This window comes from Trachinotus anak, unplaced genomic scaffold (assembly GCF_046630095.1).
Source record: "Trachinotus anak isolate AG129_WGS33_773 ecotype Australia unplaced genomic scaffold, CSIRO_AGI_Tana_v1 ptg000001l, whole genome shotgun sequence".
Classification (NCBI taxonomy): domain Eukaryota; kingdom Metazoa; phylum Chordata; class Actinopteri; order Carangiformes; family Carangidae; genus Trachinotus; species Trachinotus anak.
The window spans coordinates 3,613,687-3,636,835 of NW_027273852.1; the positions used below are offsets into that span (position 1 = coordinate 3,613,687).

The following is a 23,149-nucleotide window of genomic DNA, read 5'->3' on the forward strand; positions in this document are numbered from 1 at the left end:
GTTGGTTTACTTGGCTTACATTATCATTCCCCGTGCTGCAATGTGCCTAAACACACTAAACATTCAAGCACTGAACACTGCACTGTTCAATCAAAAACAGGGTTGAGACAGGGAGGACACGGGGGGGTGGTTGTTTCTTCAACAAGCCGCTGTAATGCTGTCACATAAACAGACGAATATCTCATATCCTCTCTTTGTTTATGCCAAATTTCAAAGAGCGAGTCCTGTTATTTCTGTTTCATAGCCTTAGTTGATTATTAGGTGAGTGGAACTATAAAAACTGACTTGTTTTTTCATCTGGGTTGTTCAGACTGCAAACAACCGGTGTGTGTATTAATCAGTTACACAATGTTATCAAGTGATTTCATCACATGGGTCCTTACAGCAGTGTTTAACTCCCACTGGCTGAGATCCAGCTTATGTGTAAGGTCACCGGCAGCCTCATATCAGTGTTTAGAGTTCAGGACAGTGGGTGTTGCTCCGCACATTGTCGGTTGTAAGCCTGACTGTGCAAATATATGTCACATTTCTGTAAAGTAAAAGACTGTGGGATAGTCTCTGCTGTTTTCAGATGGTGTGGTTTTCACATTTGAGCTAAATGGATTAAAAGGTGATAAGTATGATTGTGTACACACAAGCAGTGTGCACATCCTCCCTTTCTTTCTCCTCCTGCTTCGACTCAAACATGTCATAAGTACAGTGAAGGGTCATTCCACTGAAACACTTTGCTTTGGTCTGTCTGTTTGGATTTCTACCTTCAATAAGGGCCAATCAAAGCACTTACTACTACCAAGTAAAGCTTTCTGGGCTGTAAAATGAAGCTACATATAGGCTAAGATAACTTTTTTTGATAATGCATGTAAATGTACCTCAAATTTATACGGTCAAAGAAAACTACTAATTGGGCCTGTGACACAAATAAACTCACATACAGTTAATATACAGTTTATGAAATAAAATTCATGGCAGCTCCCAGAAGATGAGACGTGACTGGAACTAGGACGAATCAGAAAACAACTTTCAAGCATTTGTCTTTTTTTTTTTTTTTATTACAACTGTGTTTCACTATATTGTCATTCATTAGCATTTTATACTCTGGCATCCAGTTTGTTTTCCCCATAAGAGGAGTTACAGTTGTTATAAACAGTTACAATAACGATTCACTGTGCTATAAAGCATTTATTAAACATTTATGTGCTGCTTATTAATGCTTAACAGGGGGAGTGTTGTCACCAAAGGTCTATTCTTGCATAGAAAAGAAAGAAACTGATACTGGCTCAGCATTTTACTTTGCCACACTTTTCCCTGAACGCTTCTGTTTCACCTTTGTGCTTGGCCTGTAATGCATCACTGCCTGACTTTTGTCATTAAAGCTTAAATGTAGAGGTTCCCACTGATTAGACAAACAATCAGCACGTGATATAAAAAGACTCTTTAAACGGCAAGGTATAAACTGAAGCTTTAAAAAACTCACATAGACAGCTTGAATCACAAATTAAGGCTGGAGCATGGCAGTCTGTGTAGGAACAGGTCCTGCGCACCACTGTGAGGTGACCTTTCTGTCTGCATTGGATTATGGAGGTGTTATTTAAAGACATGCTCCCATTTCAAACCCGAAACATCTGGATGCTGCCTATCACTCCGGTTTAGGATTTACCACCATATAGCACCCATCACTGCGTCTTGTACCACAAGATGGGCTGGCCCAGATCAACACGATTATCTATTCATTTATAAAGGGCTACTCCAAAAATGATCACCTCATTTATCGTCACTCCTGTGCCCAAGACATTCTACTTTTAACACACGCTCTCAGGCCTGGCTGACTTTAGACGTTGCTGCAGTAAATGCCGGTCTTAGGAAGGCCGCCTTCAGATATCATGCCCCATTTGTCTGGAATAATTTACAGAGTGGGGTAAAACTTGATATATATATAGAAAAGCACATAGATGTGTGTGTGTGTGTGTAAATTATTTCAGACAAATGAAAACCAATACCCTAGTCTTTTCTGTATAGTGACACTTTTGACTGTGACCACATGGTGGAGCCAAAGTCACGTAGATCCCTAAATAACTTGTCTCGTCCACGGTCCACGGTAAAAAAAAAAAAAAAAAAACCCTGTTTCCTTCGCACAGCCACAGTCAGTGTTTGACCTTTTTGCTGTCTGCACTGTGTGGTCAGGGCTGCTGTGTCAGCTGGTCCTCGGATGAATAAATACTGTTCACCACTGCGTTTTTACTTGCATGACTCAAACAGCCCTTTCAAACACGACTGTGTAAGTAAAGTCAGTAATGCATAGATTCAAATCCTAAAAAGCGTTGGGTCAAAGTTTTATATATTGGTACACACATTCAAAAACAGGCCACAGGGGTGCAGGGCAGCCATGGTTACATTTGCCTGAATGTGTCTGGACTTGTAGGCCCGATCACCAGCTCATCAGCATCCAGAAAAACTAGTCGTGGCTTCACGTCGACGCCTTTAAAGGGTTAAACATGTGGACGTGTTGCTGAACAAAACCCGATAACAGTGACATCAAGGCTCTTACTTGTCTCCAACATGGGGAGAGTAAGACTTCAGAGGTAGATCTGGGCTGACTCTCTGCACGGATGCGCGCCGACCTTGGAGTCTTCAGACGCGCGGCGGAGGATTTTGCGCACTGAAGTCGAGCTGAGGAGAGCGCACAGCGAGCGGACAGCTGTCTGACCGGCTGCAGTCCTGTCACCGGGATACAGGCTCACTTGGCCGCACTTTGCCGCCTGCATCGACATCTTATTAAAAACAGTGCTCCGGAGTGAGTAGGGGAAAATAAAGCCCTCAGTTTACCTCGGTTTTGGTTTGATTCGCAACTTAGAGGAGTGTTGTGTTGTTTTCAACTGCGCCGCTGAACCTTGTTTGTAGAGAGATCTGAGAGTCCCAGCTGCTCAGGGAGAATTCACTCAACATCCTGAGAGGCGGAGACGTTTTGAGAGGATTTAAGGACTCTTTGCCCGAAAGTGGATTGAACAATGCTGATTCCAGTCTCCTTGCTCAACTAACTGAGGTATTGCCTTTGCAAAACGGTAAGAAAAAGTTCATCATTTTCTTATATGATTAGATTCAAATGTCCCATTTCTGCGGCCCCCTCTAAAATTAACCACATATTGTTTTCTTTTTTTTTTCTCTCTCTCTTTTTATTTTATGTGATTTAACGTCGTGGATCTTTCTCGCAGGTGATCACAGCGATGTTTCAGCTGGATGTGCGTCTGCCTCTCCCCAAATCTTCCAGAGAGGGTGTAAGCGCCGCTCATCTTGAATAAGTCGAGAAGTCATTGAAGATGAGTGCTCTGCAAACGTTCCTGTTCCTTTTCCTCCTGCACCAGGTGAGGTTTGAGGATACTCAATGCCAGCAGATAAGACCCGGGGAAGTGTGCCTAAAGGCGCTCAGGAGGCGTTCATGCAACAGCAGATTTATCAGTCACCACATAGCCTTAATACCAAAAGACAATAGAATAAATTCCTGGCATGTAATTAGTTGACGCAGTCATCAGCAGCAAATTTGTTAGCACTCTTCAATCAGTTTTTTTTTTTTTGGGGGGGGGGGGGGGGGTGAGCTTGCTTTGAATTTATCTGAACTTGCAGTCTATTCAGTGAAATGCTGTTCACCTCCATGAACCTGAATTCTTACTCAAAGAGCATTCCTCAGCACCTCCACCATTAGGCTGATGTGTTTCACATCTGGACCCTGTTCAAAATATTTTAGAAACAAACATAACATTTTTCAGTACAGCCGCCAGCATTTATTGTTCAGAATAGACTCGAGCTTTGCCAACAGCCATGGTATATTAATTACACAATATGCAGTTAACTTCTTTAGCAGCATCTGAATTAACTAATTATTCCCATTTGTCCTTTTTGTGACTTTTCTCAGGACATTCGATCAGATTAAGAAAAAAAATTGCATGTATATTTGTAGAATGTACAACACATTTACATTACATTCGGAGGTAATGAGTATTATTACAGTTTATAATTAACATTTCTTTAGTACTTCTTAATTGAGAAGTTGAGGTAATGTGGTTAATCCATCAATTTACTATTCACTGGATATGAAGCAGTATTTATTGATGTGCCAGCTTGTAGTTTACAGTTTATTTCTGTGGTGGTGTTTTTTTTTTTTATATTATATCTTATATTTTGGACTTGGTATTTTGCGTCTGTCACTTATGGCTCAACAAAACCAACAATATACACCCTCCCTCATTCAGGCATATTTGTGGTTAAGGATCATTCTAATCCATTTTGCGTCCAAGCACGAACCAGTTCTAACCTCTGTGTTGAAGCCCCGACACCTGTGAAGTGTTGTTGCCGTACTGAAATTGAGGCCAGGGTATAAAAAAATAACTAAAAGGAAACGAAATGAAGACTGAGAATAATAGGTGAAAATTGCAGTACTCACAGGTTTTCAAGGCCTGCGCTCTTCCTCCTTGATAACTTACACAATGTGATGGAATCATAAGTCCCAGTGAACACATGAGAAATTATTTAGTATTCACCAGAAACTGATTGTCTTAAGCTTCTGGACATAATCTTTCTGCAGTCTAATTCTGTTTTTATTACAGGAATAAGCTCTCCAAAGAAAGATTGGGAGCTTTAGGAAAATATAAAGTTTTCATTTTCTTTTTTCCCAGCAGCTGCTCATGTTGTCCTCTCGTTGAAAACAGTGGGGTGGGGGGGTGTTTATCATGATCATCCTTGCTTTCCGGGCTCGTGCCGTGATCAGACCTGAACAGAAAATGCCATGTGACTGAAGAGGTTCCTCACATCTGTGCTATCCTCAAAGAGGGCTTCTTTAAAGATAGCCTTGAACTGTGCAGATGAAGCGGCAAACCGCTGTCTGCTCTGGCTGCTGTTGTAATCAGCCTTGTGCCCATTGGGAGCTCTGCCTCCAGAGGGACAGAGGGGGACAGGCTGCCTCCCTGGAGAGGCTCGCTTCATATGCCTCAGTGGCTTCCCTCCCAGCAGACCCACCACTGTCTGACTGGGGACATTCTGGCCCTTATCAATATCCCTCCACCTTTCTGAGGGTAAAGAACACTAAAATACCAGGCTGACGCTCGGAGAAAGCGTGAAATATGCCCGCCCAAAACTCCTTCAGCTGTGACCAATCTTTGTTTTTTCTCAGCATGGCTGCTTCATAGGGTCATTTAAGCATCCTTCCAGTGTCTCTTAAGGATGACATGGGACAAAGTTGCAAGGCCACATTTCAACCCAGGGCATCACATGGTGTCACAGGGTCCAACTGAACTGCCAGGATAACCTTTAATATGGAGGGATATATTCTGCTTTAACCAGAGGTTCAGTGTCTGGAGCGGTCATCCAAAATAAGAAACCAAAACACAAACACATTTCTCCCTCATACATCTTTACACACACTCATACAAAAGACACTCCAAGCATGAATCAAATGGTGAAAATGAAACCCCAGCCCCAGCATCTGTGCCATACCCCAGGGACAAATAAGAGGGTCAAAGCCATCCTGGGAGAATCCATTCTTCCTCATGACATCTGCTGCAGTTATCCTCTGTGCAATGACAGCAGAACAATGTAGATGACTTGAGAGCCCTGCCTCTATTCCACAGATTGCTTGCAGCGAAAGTGGGTTTTTCAACGTTGGTTGGGATTAAGTGTGAGAAGACATTGACAAAGTTTATTACACCTTTGTGTCTTATTGCCGGGGTAAAAGCTCTCTGGTAATATTATGTCATGACAAAACATCTACGTGGCCCATGCCAAGAGGCTCGGTATTAAAAGCACCGCTACCTTCTCTGTTACTGTAAACGCCGCCCAGGGTCGGACTGTGCAGGGAAGGAGCAAGCGTCCTGATGGAAGACTGTGACGCATTAAAGAGACAAAGCTTAGCTGGTTTCCAGTAAGCTAGACGTGCTTTGTCCTCTGGGTCTGCTATATGCTCTGAGTTCATCTCTGCAACTTTGATGTGCACTGATTTAAGGGATTACAAGTCATTTCTCAAAGGGTTTGGCATAAATTTCAAAAGTTATTTATGTATTTATTAACATGTAGTTACTTCATAATGTATCTGTTCACCCATCAGCAGAAAGAGTTAGAACAAGAGAGCTTGAATATGAATTTGAATTGGGTCATTTTTTAGCTGCTAATATTGTTGTAAGGGATTTTTATTCCCACTTGTATTTTCTTCTCTGCAGTGCTGGAGTGAGACAGTGAGGCTCCATTCAAAGTCAAAAAGGGCTGTGGCAAGGACAACAGTTTTATCCCTGTCTTCATAACAAAACACAAATTCTACATAAATTCCCTCTCTAAGGGCTCTTTAACCCTTTTCCCCTTCCCCATGCTCAATTAGGTTTGGTTTTATTATTTATTTATGTGTATTTAAAGGCAACTAACACTGGGAAGTGTAATAAAATGTACAGTGGGGGGATTAGGAGCAGCGCTTTAATCTCACGCTTCTGATAATACTGCATGGGCTGATTGATTAGTTTTTCAGGAAGCTTATGTCAGAAAAACCTAATCCGTCTTTGGATTGTGCCAGCCTTGTAAGGTTTTCCGCGCTGCCACTTTATCATGGCGGCGAATTACAGAGCTGCTGGGCTGTGATAAGGTCCTCGTCTCTTTTACAGACCCCACCGCCCAACCCCCTGCACCCTCCCTTTTCCTCTGGACAATAAAAAAAAAATTGTGTTTATATTCTTCACATCCCTGCTCTGCCTGGTCTTCACATCAACCTCGCCCAGGATTTGCCTTGTAAGAAAGAGAGGGGGAGGAAAAAAAAGAGTGGAACTTAAGTCTTCAAAAACCCACCAGAGAAATTGGGTGGGGAGGGAGAAAAATATGAGAGAAAATGTCAAGCAGACCAGTAGAAATTTCTGTGGAAGTGATTAAACGTGGATTGACAGAGCGGAGGGGCCTTGTATGCATGTGCTGCCTTCCAGGAATCATTCTGGAGCTTACATGGTGCTGATGTGTATCGGTGCTCGTATTGGGGTCACAATCTTTCTAGCCAGAAGGCTTGACTAGATAATCCCTCATAAACAATACCGTCTGTGGCATTTGAAGTCCTCTGCCTGTATGTTGTCTCAGACCTCTGAGGGAAAGGTTGTTGTTTCTTCGCTTTAAATTCCTCAATTGTGGCTTGCAGCAACTACAAGTGGTGTTGACTGTATTGAGCCCTGGAACCTATTCCTTTTCTAATCATCGATCATAGTTCTGTACGTAATAGGCAATAAATCCATAAAGGTCCTGAAATGAGGAGAAAGAAGCTTCTAATGATTGATAGGTGTGACACAATTGCCCTTTGCATTCACAATAACCCTAATCTGGCGGCTGGATGGACCATTAAAGATTTAACTCAAGCAGTTATGAACAGCACGATTACTTTTCCCCAAGCTTCTCATATGATGTGAACGGTTGAGAATGGAGTGAAGCGCTGAGCAGCTCTCTCAGAAGATGTCGCACCCACTCTGGTGGCTGTGGTGCAGGGAACATTATGTTTAATACGATGTTGAGTCTCCTGATCTTGGTCCACAGCTATGAATTTTTATGGGCTATGTGCAGCCCGAGGCGGAGTTAGATCTGGAGGCTCTGCTGCCTTATAGCATTGTGATTACCACTCTGCAGGGTCAGAAGCATCCTACACTCTCTGATGCACAACCTCGATGTTTAGCAGCTCTTACGCGCTCTGCACTGCTCTGAACTGCTAAGCTGCAACAAAGCAAAACGTGGACATCAGCTCATACGCGGCACCTATTTTGTCTAGATTGTGTATGAATGAGGAATTGTTTTATCGCGTTTTCTTTTAGTCAATCAAACATTGCAACAGTTGTCTCGCTGCTGTCACAGCCGTGAGTTCCCCATTTATGTTTGAACTACCAAACTCATAATAAGCTCCGTAATCACACGAAACCACCTCTCCAGCAGGCACTGCAGCAAAGTTTCTGCCTTTGAACGCTTTCATATTTCCCAAACACTCTGACATACAAAGTTCTTAATTAGCACCTGGTTGGTTCATGGAAAAGGCAATCACAAGACATGTCAGAGAGCAGGAGAATGATTGACCTCTTTAATTAAAATGGCGTTGCTTTCCTGTAAAAGACGAGGTGTGACAGCTTTAGAATAAGTACAATAAATCTCCTTTCTGATTATTCTCAGTTTTGCATTTCCTCCTCTGCCTCCGGGCTTTGAGGCCTCTCTTTTCAGCTTGTCATTTTCAGCCCTAACAAAGCACTGTCAGCTCCGCTCTGTCTTTGTATATTTCTTGTGAAGTACCTGTCTTCAGAGCTACTCAGAGAAAAAGGAAGCAACGTCTTTCCAACTCTTGTTTCTTCTTCAAAGGGAGCTGTTTCTGTAAAATCAGCCGCAGCGCAATCTGCTTCCAGAACAGAAACATTTGCTCTGTCAAATTTAATGGACGTGTGTTTGAGCAAATCAAGCGAAAACATTTTTGAATAAAACACTCGCATCATATGCAGCACGGATTTGAGGAGGCGAAAACATAAAATTGACAAAACGTTGTCAATACAACAACATCAATAAAAAAAAAAATCTTGGTGAGAGGAACATTTAGATCACGTCTTCCCGGGATGAAAGAAGAGAAACTAAAACCAGAAGCTTGAAGCATTAATTTAAGAATAACATGCCATTCCTCTTCTAGTAGGAGTTTTACACGCACATACGCCATTGTTATACAAAGTAGAAGGTATTAGAAATTAGTCAAGAGAACGATAATTACACTCAGTCCACCATGGTTTGTGGTATTATCCTCCTGAATCCCTGCTATCTGACACAGTGAGGTGCGCTGCAGGTGTCAGGAGCCAGCGCAAGAGATGGCGCTTTGACCATGTAAGGGGATTATGAAACTGATGATGCGTTGAAAGGTAACGCCTGCCTAAAAGTGAAGTGTTCAGGGCTTTGCTGCTGTCACATGTTGACAGGTGCTGAGATAACACAAGTATCCAGATTACCTGGAGGCCTCTTGTCCCAGAGCCTCCATCTGCTCTGCTTCCTCTCTCCTGGTGGGATCTTTGTTAACACTTTCTGAACACCTGACATCATCGCTGCATTTAAATTTCCCACCCCGAGCCACGTTCACTAACTTCCCACTTTCACCTCCCGGGCCTTGCCGGCGATGTAAGTGAAAAGTAGAATGTCAGTCACCTCCCGCAGTTAATTCACAAACTGACAAGAGGCAGAGATTATTTCAAATTGGGTCGAGGTCAATGCAGCAATACAATTTAGATTTTTATTGATTTTCATGCAAGGGGGAGGATTTGGATCAACAGTGAATATTCAAAAAAAAAAAAAAAAACATTCTTCCTTCAATTTGTGATTTATTTGAGTCATTGTTTTATTGCTGATGGGTGTAGATAAATTCTTCATTTACAGGTCATTGCATCTTAGAATTTATGCAACTGTTAAATAGATATTGTGATATAGCTGCAAACAGCTGTGGAATGGAATTACACATACTTGACACTATGAAGCATTTTACTTTTTCTGTAGTAATTTTATTTGAAAACTATAGTCACAGGTTATAACATAATGTAAGTTATAATTACAATTTTCATAATAATTGGTAGGCTTATTATAAAATGTGATGCATGGCTATAGATGAAACTGCCCAGTAGCGCATATAGGTAACAGTAAATTTGCTTCCTCTTAAAAAGCTGCTTACATGTTGATGTATCTGTAATATTAATTCAGTAATAAATTAGTAAAAAGGGGCAGAGATGGAGAGGGGCAGTTCTGCTGTGTAAACTTATAATTTAAGTATTTTTAATGTGTAGTATTCTACTTTTGCATAATTAAAGGATATGAATATGTAACTTCATTGCTGTTCAGTAATACACTGACAGTTTTAGAGTCCCTGAGGCTTGATGCTGTTTTAAAGGCTTTTTCTGTCCTGATAAGTGGACTATGGGGGAAACATCTTGGGAGTGCATGAGTGGTCCAATTTAGAATTTAATTTAAGAGATGCTGCACTTCAGCAGCGCAACTATTGGCAGCTTCAATATAAAAACTGGTATCCACCTTCAAAAAACCATTTTACCTCAACAAAGGAAAAAAAAGTTGTTTTTATTCATTTTTGAAGACAAATAATATGATAAAACACACTCAAGAGCTTGAAGCAATTACTGTATAAAGAAATACTACAATCATCTTTCATTTCCTGCGGCCTGAAAGTGAATATGGGGCAAGCTGGCTTTAACACTAAAGCCATAATACAAGAGCAGTTATGTGCCATGTTGTGTGATAATGACACTGGTTTGCTGCATCTGCTACCAGCGCAGTTCCCTGTGAGTTGGTTTAACGAGAGATGAACTGGTTTTCTTGAAAGATCACATTCCTGACACCTGCGCTGCCCTGATGGAAATTTGGAGTCTAATGGATTCCTGTTGTCAATCAATTTGACAAAGTCACTGACATTTATTTTTGATCAAGAGAAAAAAAAGATGATACAGATTACATGTAACCATGTAGGTGACTTTAGACTAAAAGGGCAGACCACTTAGTAGATGTGACAGTTTCAGAGCTCCAACAGGAGACCTGGCCACTTATTAGAATCCAAACAAAGTGTGCCAGCGAGACCGGAGCTAACTGTGCCATAATTTGTTCCATTTATCAGGAAACACTGAAGCACGTTTCTACAATTCCGCGTTGGCAGCGTCCACACTGCAGGAGAGGCAATTGTGTGTGATTTGCACAGTGTATTGCTCCTGCAGGGAAATACTCTCAGATTTTTCCATATGCTTCAGTATGAAAACCTTCATACAAACAGCAATACAAAGAAAAGTCCGTCAAGGTGAGCCATCGTTTCAGTCAGTGCCAGTCGTTGGGAGCAGAGCAAAACAGGAGCTTGTGTGATTGAGCAAGAGGAGAAAATCACTGACAGTATAAACATGACTAATGACTCACATCATATGATTTATGCGAGCCACGGGAGGGTTATGTTATGTGCTATAATTTATGCTAATCATGATATGCAAGCAGCCTCGAGTGACATCATGAGCAATCAGATAATATTTTGCCACAACAAGTGTACAAAAACAAGTTCCCAAACACGGCTCATTTTAGTTTAGTACACTTTAAGATACTGTTATAACTTTAAGAGCTCATTAGGAATGTATTTGTTTGTGTCAGAATAAAACAGGAATTAAGTGGACGGGGACCCTCCATTGAGAACTCCAGCAGTCTTCATATTTCATATCTCTTGGAAAGGAGATAAAGCTGCTCTCTGTATTGCTCCGTAAGAGAGGTCAGAGGTCAGGGACAGCATCAGATCAACACACTACAAGTGATACTGATACAGTGTCTTGCTTAAGGACACAATCATAAAATGAATACTGGCTGATGTTGTCATTATACTTGAAATCCAAAGCATCGAACTCATCCCCAGCTAATGCTGCTGAAATAATATAATATTCTTTTACATTTAAAAATGTTTCTACGTTATACTGTGTTATCAAAGCATGTATTAATTGGTTTGTGAACTACATAAAACGCTAAATAGGAGGTCTTTATGTAAAGTTGTAATATCTGTTTTTAATTTACACAACATATTTCCATATGCCTATTTAATTTTGATGCTTGCACTAGACAGTAACAAACATTACACAGCTCCACGAGTGTGAAGGTTTAGGCTACGTTCCCTAAGTGGCTGGCCTGTACGTTTGTGGTGCTGTAGGATAACTGAGCTCTCAGCATCGAGCAGCAAGAAAAAGGGCAGCAACAGCGCTAAGCAGGTGCAGCGGCATATTGTTTGAAAATCTTCACAGTCACATGCATTTTACTTTTGTCTTAACATTAAATCATTTTGGCCACAGATTTCAGTGCATAGACCAAATTTGCACAATTATTATTCAGTGTGTGCTCAAAGTTGTTGTAGCAGTGTGCAGAACTGGTGAAACTGCCGGGATTACACTCATGAAATCATCAGCATGTCAACACCTCTCCTGTCATCATTAACACTCAGGCAGTCATAGGCCGGTAAATTTACGGAGGTGGTGACAGGAGCTTTTAGGCCTTTGGAGGTTGGCTTTCGCACTACACAACCACATACATAAATAGTCTTTCATATATTATGTATTGTATCAAAACATGTAACAAGCAAAGAAACACATTATGCCCGTAGTAGGCTCCAAATGCAATTATCATTACATCCCGGCTGCTCTCGATATTCACCAGAAATAACCTCAAGTATGTAGATGATGAATTAAGCCACACATTCAATATGGGATCTTAAGCAGGAGTGAGATATTAGACGCTGTAGTCTGTCTCATTCTCACAGAGGTCAGGGGGTAATGGCCTCAAGGATTATACTGGAGGGGAGTAGATATGCTGTATGCACACACACACCCTAACCATAGCCTTCTGTGATTGGTAAGGTGCCCCTGGTGTGGATTTGCTGTTGCGATCCACCACAGCGCTGAAGTGCCTGCCATGTGTTTCCCTGGACAGCCTCTGATTAAAAGTGATGGCTCTGGAGCGTGAAGCTGTTCCAGCGATCAGAGCACCAATCTATTCTTCAGCAGCGTGTAGACTCTCGCTCTGTGCTGCCTATGCGCCTCCAGGGCCTTCTCTCCTGGAACCGGCTCTGGGTGTGAATCATTACAAATGATATGCCCTGTAACATCAGGTGGATGGCTGGGGAAGGACGTGGGGCAGGGGATTGCAGGCTGAGAGTGGTTTTAATGCGAGTGGAGCGGCTTGTCATGTTAGATGCTTGAAAGCAAGGAGCCGCAGTCAATCCAGCTCTGCAACAATCTGTGGTCTAATGCTAGCAGCACCGGCTGAGAAGCTCTAATATGGCAGGTGTTGTGCTGCAATGGTGCCGAGGAAGTAATACAGCAGGCAGTGGTGAAGCCGGTGTAATTTCCGTGGGACGTCCAGATTTTTACTACGTATGAGCGCATCAAGTTAATGAAGCTTCAGACACAGAAAATTAGCAGAGAAATGAATTGCACCACCAAAGTGAGGTCAATTTGCACAGATAAATCCATGAAGAACAGTGGAGTGCATCATTGGAACTGCTCTGCTTGCACTGATGAGCAGGTTAATTGCCCATTTTGTTTATTGTGAGAAAGATGCCTGAAACCAATTCTCCCCAGACGCATATCCCAACCTTATGTGCTGGAAAAAAATCAACAACGGGAAGCTGAAAAACAGATCATTTTAGCTCACTGATACAAGGAACTTGGTAATGAAGACGCTCTCACAGAGACCCAGGAAAGAAACAGACAGAGACAACGTAGCAGATCGCAGATCATGGGTGGGGGCCTCACAAGTCAACTGTGCCAGTTTTAGAGAGACTCCATCGTCACCATCAACACAGGACTGCAGCCCTGCCCGCGGCCCAGAACCCATCATTGCCGAGCACAATGTCGCCGGCTGCTCACTGCAAATGCATTTTAACAGCATCTCTTCAGATGATCCAGAAGCCAGATGTCACTGGCTTCTTAATAACGTTCTAGAGGCTAGTTCTGGTCACCGTGGCAATTACCTTTATGTCAGGCCTCTAAAAGATATGTCTACCCACGGGACAAGCAGACAGCCAGCTCCATAATGCTCATTACAGATGAATGTCGAGGCAGATTCATCCTGACTCAGTGTGTAGCTTGCTGCTGCTCAGGCCACTGTCAGTATTTAAGTTCCACTAAAACCTCTGTTTAGTATTGATTTATACACCATTAAATCAAATATACAGTCCATGTGTCACAAGGATGGAACCTTTACAAATGACCAATGATCGTACTCTACTGGTGACATTGAAGGCATGTAGGTTTTATCTTTCCTACATTTAGCCAGGGAGAGGATGCAAAAATGACAGCAGAAATATGAAAAACGTGCTCATGAAAACAAGAGAACAGCGGCCTACATGCAGCCCATGTAATTTAATACCTCACTTTAAAGCCTTAAGTCAGATTTTATGTTTTAACATTAACAGGTTTTCTTCAAGGTAGTTTGTGAAAACACATTAAAAGTAAAGGGCGCCTGTCTGCAGAAATTATTTTGTAATTTTGCAGTTAATCCTACAACCAAGGTCCACAGATGTAGAGTTGTTTCACTGAGCTGTGAATGCACTTTTGACACATGTACAAAAAAAGAATGTGACAAAAAGATCTAGAGGAATAACTGCGTGTGAAATAAGACAAAAAGGCTGGAGATTAAAGGTAATTTACGCAACTCTGCCCAAAGTATAATGATTTAAGAAAGACCTGCCTGTCAGTGGCAGGCAGACTAATGCGTGTACTTTAAGGATGTTGTAGAGGATGAACTTTCCAAAACTCAAGTCTACCAAGCAAATTCTGCATTTTGTTGATTTTTGAAGTGAAAAGTAAATCAAACCCCCACAGCAACCAGATTTTAAAAATAGACATCTTCAAATGTTAATGCACTCTTACTTCTTATTTCATGAACTTAAGCAATAAATGAAATGTGGCATATCCAAAAGTGTGAGCACCCTGCTGAGTCAGTACGTAGTAATGCCCTATAGCAGCTTGCAAACGCTTTTTGTGGCAGCCAAGAGTTTCTCGACTCTTTATTTCTTGATCACCTCAAGTTCTGAAATATTTTTAGGCTTCTGTGCTCTCGCAGCATGTTTAAGAGACACCAACAGATTTTCAACTATGTTCAAATCAGGGGACTGTGAGAGCCGTTCCCAAAGCTTCAGCTTCCTTTTCTTGAAGTAGTTGATGGTGGGTTTTGAATCATTGTCTTGTTTCACTTTCTGGACTGACTGCTGGACATTTGTATCCAGATTTCGCCGATAACTAGTGGAATCCATTCTTCTGTCTATCTGTGCCACACAGCCCCACAGCAGCATATTTCCAACCCCAGGCTTAACTTCTTTTCATCAAATGCTGCTCCTATTTTTCTCAAAACACATCTTCAACTTAATTCTTGTTTCCAAACTGGCCTCTGGTTCATCCAGACGTGGCTTTGCAGATTTCAGACGTTGATGTTTGTGATGAGACAGAAGGTGAAGTTTCCCCTTCTGCAGCTCCTTTGCAGTCATATGGAGGTTTTGCTTTGCCTGTCTGCTCAGCTCATGTGCAGTTTTAACTTAAAGTTCTGTTCTTGATCTCCACAGTCCCCCTTAACTGCAATTTCTTAATGACATTTCCGACAGTGGAAAATTTCAAGCTGGAAGAGCTTTGATATCTTTTTGTATCCTCTCCTGCTCTGTAGCATCAGTTTGAAGAGTCAGAGAATTTATCGTTAGCTGATGATTCCTAATGGAAACCCTCGACCTGCCTTACAAGTCCTAATGAGTCAATGGAGGCCCAACGAGATAGATATGTTCTTTATAAGCAGAAGAACGCCCAAATGTTTGTACATGTCACAAATACTGTTCAATATTCACAAGTCTATAAAATAAAAAGTAGCAGTGCATTAACATTCAAAGGCTCATTTTTGAACGTCTGTTTGCTTCAGGGGTTGTGTTAAATTCTTTTCACTTCAGAAATCAACAAAATAGGTAATTTGCCCACAGGTGCCCAAACAACTATACAAATTAATGATGCAAATGATGATATACAAAAACTCTGACCATGATATAGTGGCCAATATTATTTATTTATATGAATGCATAAGGTAAACAAGAATGTCTTTAAAGTTGGTTATTAAAGAAATTGCGGCTAAGATATGTGCGTGGGTCACTGTACAGTTCAAAGATAAACCTTTCTGTGCTCTCTGGAGGACAAACATTGTAACGCTGACACGGTTTCTAAGTGACTTCAGACATAGTTTAGGCATTTTCATACTACAAGTTCTTGTTATTGATTATCAGCTGACGTATAGGCTCATGCCCTTAAATCTGTGATAAGATGAAACTGGAAGATAATATCTGCCCTGCTCTCATACAGTATATATCAGTAGATGTGGCCTGATGTAGTATTGACAATGCTGGGCCAAAACACAGTGTTTTTATTCATAGCATTTTTTTATTTATTAATCAAGCTTTTCTTTAACATTTCGTGCAAATGAGTTTAATATTTAAAATTAAACTGATTATATTCGGTGGGTCTGCTTGCCTTAAACAATAGATGAATACAAAATAATCATGATAGATTGAGCTTTAGTTTAGAAATCTGACCAATAGTCCACTATCTTTACTTTCAGACAATTTCTTTGAGAATCAGAATGAAAAGAATCAGAATGTAAACTCAGGTCGCAAATTATAACTTCTCCTTTAATTATACACTGGCTTCAAATCTGACAATGTAATGCAGAGCCTTTGCACCTGAGGTTACAGAGGTATAAATTACAGTGATATATTGCAAAGTGATAATGACTTAGTGTAAGAAATTTCAGATTACTAGTCGCCATAATGTAAAATGCAGAGACCTTATAATTCAACATAACTGAATATTAAGTGGAAAACTGGAAACATGAACCATAAGCAGCTACAGTAGAAAACATTTTTAAAAAACTGTGTCATTGTTTTGTTTGTGGCCATTAAAATTACTGACAGCAGTTATAATCCATCCACCCTTATGCTTACCACTATATATCTAAGCACACTCTTTTATAAGGCAGGTCTGCCAATGACGGCAGGGGACTATTTACTGTGCTATCTCTGCTGGGAGGGGTGTGTGTAAGGTTCATGCACATCTCTGTGTTTTTGCTTAGGACTTACAGGAAAAGGAAGAAGCGAAACCACACAGACATATCTGCAGCACTCTCCCTTTTGCTGCTGAAATGAGGTCTGGTGTTTTGAGCTCCATAAGTCTGCAGTTATTATCATAATAATGTCTTGTTTCAAGTCGCCCTGAAATGCCTCTAGCACAGCAGCACCGATTAAGAAATCTTAATTAAGCTTTTGTAGATTCTCCTTCATCAGACCTTGCCTCCTTTTTTTTTTTTCCCAAAGCGTCTTGTTATATAAAAAAAAAAAAAAAAAAAAAAAAAAAAAAAAACTTGGATTCCTTTAGTCTGTTTTTAAGAGACACCACTTCCGCCTCAGTGAAGGAAGTGTGTTTGTGTGTGTGTAGGTGCTGCATGTGTGCAGGGAGACAGCGAGACAGAAAGAAACCAAAGCCTGCGTGTCAGCGCAAGCTTTCAAGTTCCCAGTGCTTCATCTCTCTTGGGGCATTTAAGTATTAGATATCCCTCTGCTGATCCCCTTGTTGTCACAGCAATTTCCCCAGTTGCTCATCATACTTAAACTCCTCTCTCATTTCCATTATAATCACCCGATACAAAGCTCACCTGAGATTTACACTGAAAGACAAAATTCAGTTTCACCTCTGAAGCTGCGCAGCATGACACCCAATGTGAAACGGATATAACAGCTCGGGCTGGTGGGAAGACAAGTGCCAGAAATGTTCCCGTTGGGAGCCCACAGTCCTGCAGACTGTATGTTCAGCTTTGCCTGTTATTGTGATGTTTTAATAGTCTAATCAAATTAACAGCCGAGCTCGCACAAGGTATTACTAAGTGGCAGCATCGGCGGGGAATACTGACACTGGAATTGGTTGATTAAATGACTGTGGACGTGATGAGCTACGCAGAGGGACATTATTACTGCGTTGCCTCATTCATCCGTGTTTACAGGGAGCAACTGTCTTGTTTAAGCATTGTGAGGGCTAATAGATCAGCCGGGCTCACTGGGAGACACACTGATTCCACATTGCATATCCAGATTACCATTCAATTCTGCTTACTACATTAAAGTGTTACTACTGTCCCGGACATGAGCAACGTAATAAAGTAAAGGCTCTACGGTTTATAAGTGTGAGCATAACAAAACAAATTGTGGCAGACAGACCTAGTTTGTTAGCTTTGTACACATGTGCCTCAGTTAGGCTTACAGCAAAATTATAATTAGTCTGGAAGTAGCGCACAGCAGCTCAGTGAGAATTCAAACAGCCGCTGCTCTGCGCTTTCAACATCTGCTTCTCTCAGTGATCCCTACAACCGGGCCTGGGGAAAGCCGGCACTACTAATTACTAATAAAACTAGCTAAGCTTATTGCCGTGAATTATTAAAGCTTTATCTGAAGTGGACCAGGAATCGCTCCTGAAGCTAAAAGGCTTTAAGGCACAAGCAGGGATCATAGTTCATTGCTGCCTCGGGATTAGCACTTGGAACGTACTTTACCACACTACTTTGGAAGCTGATTTTATTGTTGGGAACCCCTACAAGACAAAGTTCATATGCATAGACTTTATAAGAATAGCATTACTGATCTGAGACCAGCTCAGGTTGGATTTTTATTGTCATGTAATCTGACAAGACGTCCTAAAATATTAGCAGCTTTATGCAAGTAAGAGCTCTGCAGAATTTCATCAGTGCATCCGAAAAGCTTCCCTTATACTTCAGTACAAATTTCTTGTTTTTGTCCCCTTCTCTGGTGTTACTAGTTTTAAGGAGTAGCTTCATTGCAAGTGTATGTATGTTTACACAATTACATTTGATGCCATTTGGTGTAGATACCGCTACACTTGTTGGAACTAAACCTGCTCTGTCTTCATTGAGACTGCTCTGACCAGCTGCACCTTCTTTCTCTTTCATCCTGGTTGCTGTAAAGTAGATGCCCAGGCAACGTTGTTCACACTGTGCTGTGCAGGCCTGCCATCGTTCATAGCCACCACCCACACACACACACACACAAAAGCATCTTAAAGATTGTATGAACAAGGGAATGTCCACTAACGTTTAAAACAAAAGGCCATTTGTTTAGACTGTGTGGTAGAAAAAGCTGATGAAGCTGGTTGGTGAAGTTGTGGTTTATTAAAGATCCCAGAGGACGGACAAGTCAGGCTCATTGTGTAGGTGCTGTGGTGGTGTCAAACCTTTAAAGGTTGAAAGCTGAAAATGTTTTGAATGTGTGTAATAAATTGTGAAGAAAGAAATTGTAAAAATCCAAATTAGTGTTTGAGTTTACAGGAGTACGTTTCACATTTTGGGAAATATGCTTTGTTGCCAGCAGCCAGCCAGCAGTTAGCTTAGCTTAGCATAAACACTTGAAACAATGCAATAGCTAGCCTGGCTCTGACCAAAGAAAACATGCAAATTTGTGTTGTTAGGCATTTTATTTTTTATTTTTTTACTTTGGACAGAGCCACCCAGCTCTTCCTTCTTTTTCTTTATGCTAAGCTAAGTGTCTGCTGGCTAAAGCTACATCACCATACGGACACGAGAGGGGTACTGATCCTCTCATCTAACTCTCAGCAAGGAAGCTATATGCATATTTCTCATAACGTGGAACTATTCTTTTCACGTCAGTGAGAACATTACATCTTACATTTTTTTTTCATTTAGGAGGAACCCATGTTCCATTATTTTCTGTGAGCTGTAGATATATTTGTAAAACTAAACATTAGTATTGGTGTTCTACGCACTAGGCAATAATAACTATTTATTCACATCTGATAAACAGCTGAATGCTGTTTTTGTTATCACAGAGTGAATAATCACTCAATGTCATGTGTCCAGTATTTAGTAGACTAGGTTCTCACTCATGAGATGACACTGCATGAAAATGAAAGTTGGCGATCTTCACTTGTCAGTGGTGAATTTTATTTTAACTACATTTTCTAAAGTACAGAAAGTTCAGGAAGGCAACTTGATTCCTTTAATCAATGTTATTGTGCCAGGAAATCAAGTGGCTGTCCTGAACTCCTTGTATTTTCAATAAAATATCATATTTTCAAAGACTGAGCACGACTGTACCAGTCTGACTGAAGTGCTGCATCTGTTTGAAGAACTTTTTGTAAAGCTTTAAATTTCCTTAAATGAATTCTTTAATCTTTTAAGTTGTTTGACAAATGGTGCTCTATGTTCATGGTGTTTTTTCCCTCTCCCTCTTTATTGCTGAGCTGCTGCTGTGGCATTTTTACAGTGCAATTACCGCAAATAAGTTGTCAGTCAGCGTGAACAGTGCTGTGATTTGCTGAATTTAATGCTGTTTTGTGTTAGATTTATCGTCTGTGAAAGGCATCACTGCCTGCACAAAATACACTGAGCTTTTTTGACTTTTTCTGAACAAACTGGAAACATCAAATGTATTCCAGTATGTACACAGATACACGGCCTGTGTATCTGTGGATTATTTCTTCCTTGACAATAACAAACAAACTTTAATTGTTTGAAATTACAAAGATCTAAATATGTTGTGTCACTTATTATTCTTTTTCTGTGTACCTGTGCTCTGTTTTCTCTGAAGGTCACATGCAGGAAGGTGCATGGAGGGGTCACAGAGCTCATTGAGTGGGGAGACAGTAATGAACAGAAGATTTCTCCCACGGGAGCCAGTCCACGGATCCTCAACCCCCTGCGTTTGTTTGCCAGGGGCTCCCCTGGGTTCAAGAGCAACATGAGGGAAATAACATATTTACAGAACATGGAGGACTTTTGGGACTGGTTATCTAACCAGACAGATGTTCAGGGTGCACAGGCCAGAACTAAACGCAGGCCCATCGTCAAGACTGGCAAGTTCAAAAAGATGTTTGGGTGGGGGGACTTCCACTCCAACATCAAGACTGTCAAACTCAACCTGCTGATCACAGGGAAGATTGTGGACCACGGGAACGGCACTTTTAGCGTTTACTTCCGCCACAACTCCACCGGCCTGGGGAACGTGTCAGTCAGCCTAGTGCCGCCGTCCAAGGTGGTGGAGTTTGAGATCGCCCAGCAGTCCACGCTGGAGACCAAAGACACCAAATCATTCAACTGTCGCATTGAGTATGAGAAGACGGACCGCAACAAGAAGAATGGCTTGTGCAACTTTGACCCGTCCAAAACGTGCTTTCAGGAGCATACACAGAGCCACGTGTCCTGGCTGTGCTCGAAACCCTTTAAAGTCATATGCATCTATATAGCCTTTTACAGTGTAGACTATAAACTGGTGCAGAAGGTATGCCCTGACTACAACTACCATAGTGACACACCTTACTCCTCCACAGGATGACCTAGCGGTTGTTGGCATGCATCAACCTTTTGTTTTACCTTCAAATAATGTAAATGTCAACTTCTAAGCTCCTTGTCCCGAAATACCTAAATACCTGAGACATGTTGCGTGAGGTGCAACTTAAAATGGGACACACACCGGAGAGATTCAGCACATTATTACAAAACTTATGTATGTACTGCACAAGTACACAGCTCTAACACTTCAGCTAGTTAGGTGTCCAGGGACTTGGTGTTAGGGGTTGACTTGGGATTCAGAGCTAGCTACCAACCCTGAGTGACTCCTTCCCATCACAGCAGCACATGTTCTGTGTAAACCACAGGAATAATTAGTATGTTGTCCAGATGTTTTCTTCGAGGCTAGACCATAGGCAAGCAGCCTCTCAGTGTGAAGTGTATAGCTGGCTTCTCTGCCAACGCTGCATTGATGCTAGAATAATCAAACAATTTCCTCACCTAATTTAAACAGTCAGGTATAGGAAGAAAAATGACAAGGCTTCCAATCATGTTAATAATTACAATACCAAGACATTTGAATTGTTATTCAACAGGGCATAAAATTGGATATTCCCCATTTGAAACGTCACTACATTTTGACTGATTAGTCAAAATGGTCTGCTCATTGTCTTCAAAGTGGAGCTAACATCCATTTGTACCTGTTAACAGAACACAGGCAGGACAGTCTCTATTATTTCAGATTAGTGTGATTAATGGGCATTTTTTTCAAGTAGCTCTGAATAATTAATATGGCCTTTCAACCGATCTTTTATCTGCTATCTGTCTCTTGTGGGGACTGAAATGAAGAGAATTGATTCATTGAACCTAACTGTAAGTGGCCACGACAAAATAAATCGATCCAACAAATCTAATCCAAAAGCAACCTGACAGCACGATCGTAAATTATTACGCATACATATGTAGGTACCCATCCATGTATAACCTGGCTGCTGCCTTGTTTGCTCCTTAAAATGTGTTGGTTTTCTGCTACAATCATCATAAGGCATGTGTATGCTAAACTAGCCTGAAATCCAACATCTGTGTTTGCAGGATGCACTTTGAGGCATCAGCCTGCCGTGCAACGCCCGCAGTGGATTAATGTGTCAGGAGAGGTGGGGGGTGGGAGCGATAATTGCAGGACAGGTGGATTTAGTGAGCCTGGCAGACAATTATCAGCACTTTGTCATGGTCCTGCCACAAGCCCTGACATTACCTGTCTTTAATAGGCTTTAATTAGCCTGGGAAATTTCATTTACCTAAGACCAAGAGTGGAGGAACCAAAAGCAAAAGTAAAAAAAAAAAAAAAGAAAAGAAAGTTAAAATTACAGAATCCATCTGGAATTTTAATGAGAAGAGGGACTACAAAGTTTGAAAATGTCAGACATTTCCCAGTTGTACAGCAGGCTTAAACCCAATAACTTTTGTGTAAAAGTGGATAACATCCAGTCTCATAATAAATGGTGTGATGTGTTTTGACTTAGCAATCACAAAAACATTTTTTAAAGGCGGTGTTCAAAAAGATTCAACACACTGACTGCCATACGCTGTGTTGTTAGCACATACCCAGGAGTTTAAGGCCGGGGCATGTGCAACTGACTAATCGCGAGGCAGATATTTCTGTCAGTTCCTTTGTTTGCTGAATCTCATGTCTTTCCCCATCTACTGTAAATGATCCTGTCACATCACACACGTGGAGAGGTGTATGATAAGGAAACACCGAAATCCGAGTTGATCTATGTTGATGTTTTAGTTCTACTCCTTTGTGAAAATGCTGTGTATTATCGTGTAACTCTAAAACTAAACGTGTTTAATTATGGCTTCAGAGTAAATGATGTCAATTTATTCTTATTTTTTCCAGAGAAATATATCAATGAGTATACTGGTCCTTATTTTTTGGTGTTTGTTCAGAGATATCATGTAGATAGATGTTATATTTATTGCTAGTTATAGATTGCTTTGATTTCCATTTTTGTAATCCTTGCAGATTGTACCTATTTTGATTTCTGCTAGCTTTATCTTGTTTAAACGGTTTCCCCCTGTAAAATACGAATAAGAGCACTGCTGTGTGTATAGTGTAAGTACAAATTTTCATTTTGGAATATTTGATTTCATAGGGGGTTACTTTTGTTAAAATGAAAATGTAAAGATCAATTTAGGTTTTTATGGCATTAAACCTTATTTGAACTTGGCTCACAGCATATTGTCACACTGAGTCAGCTCCAGCCTGTCG

At 41.1% G+C, this 23,149-nt stretch overlaps 1 protein-coding gene across 2 annotated transcripts; it reads left to right on the forward strand.

The window, feature by feature from the left end:
• The first annotated feature begins 2,446 nt into the window (after positions 1-2,446).
• nxph2a (neurexophilin 2a) lies at positions 2,447-23,117 on the forward strand. 2 transcript variants are annotated; one of them, XM_071496556.1, is made up of 3 exons: positions 2,447-3,059; positions 3,210-3,359; positions 20,180-23,117. In XM_071496556.1, the coding sequence occupies exons 2-3, from the start codon at positions 3,315-3,317 to the stop codon at positions 20,921-20,923; spliced, it is 789 nt and encodes a 262-aa protein (XP_071352657.1). In that variant the 5' UTR covers positions 2,447-3,059; positions 3,210-3,314; the 3' UTR covers positions 20,924-23,117. The 2 variants fall into 2 exon arrangements, with proteins under 2 accessions (XP_071352657.1, XP_071352739.1); XM_071496638.1 differs by having other exon boundaries at positions 2,544-3,040; positions 20,180-22,234.
• Positions 23,118-23,149: the final 32 nt, after the last annotated feature.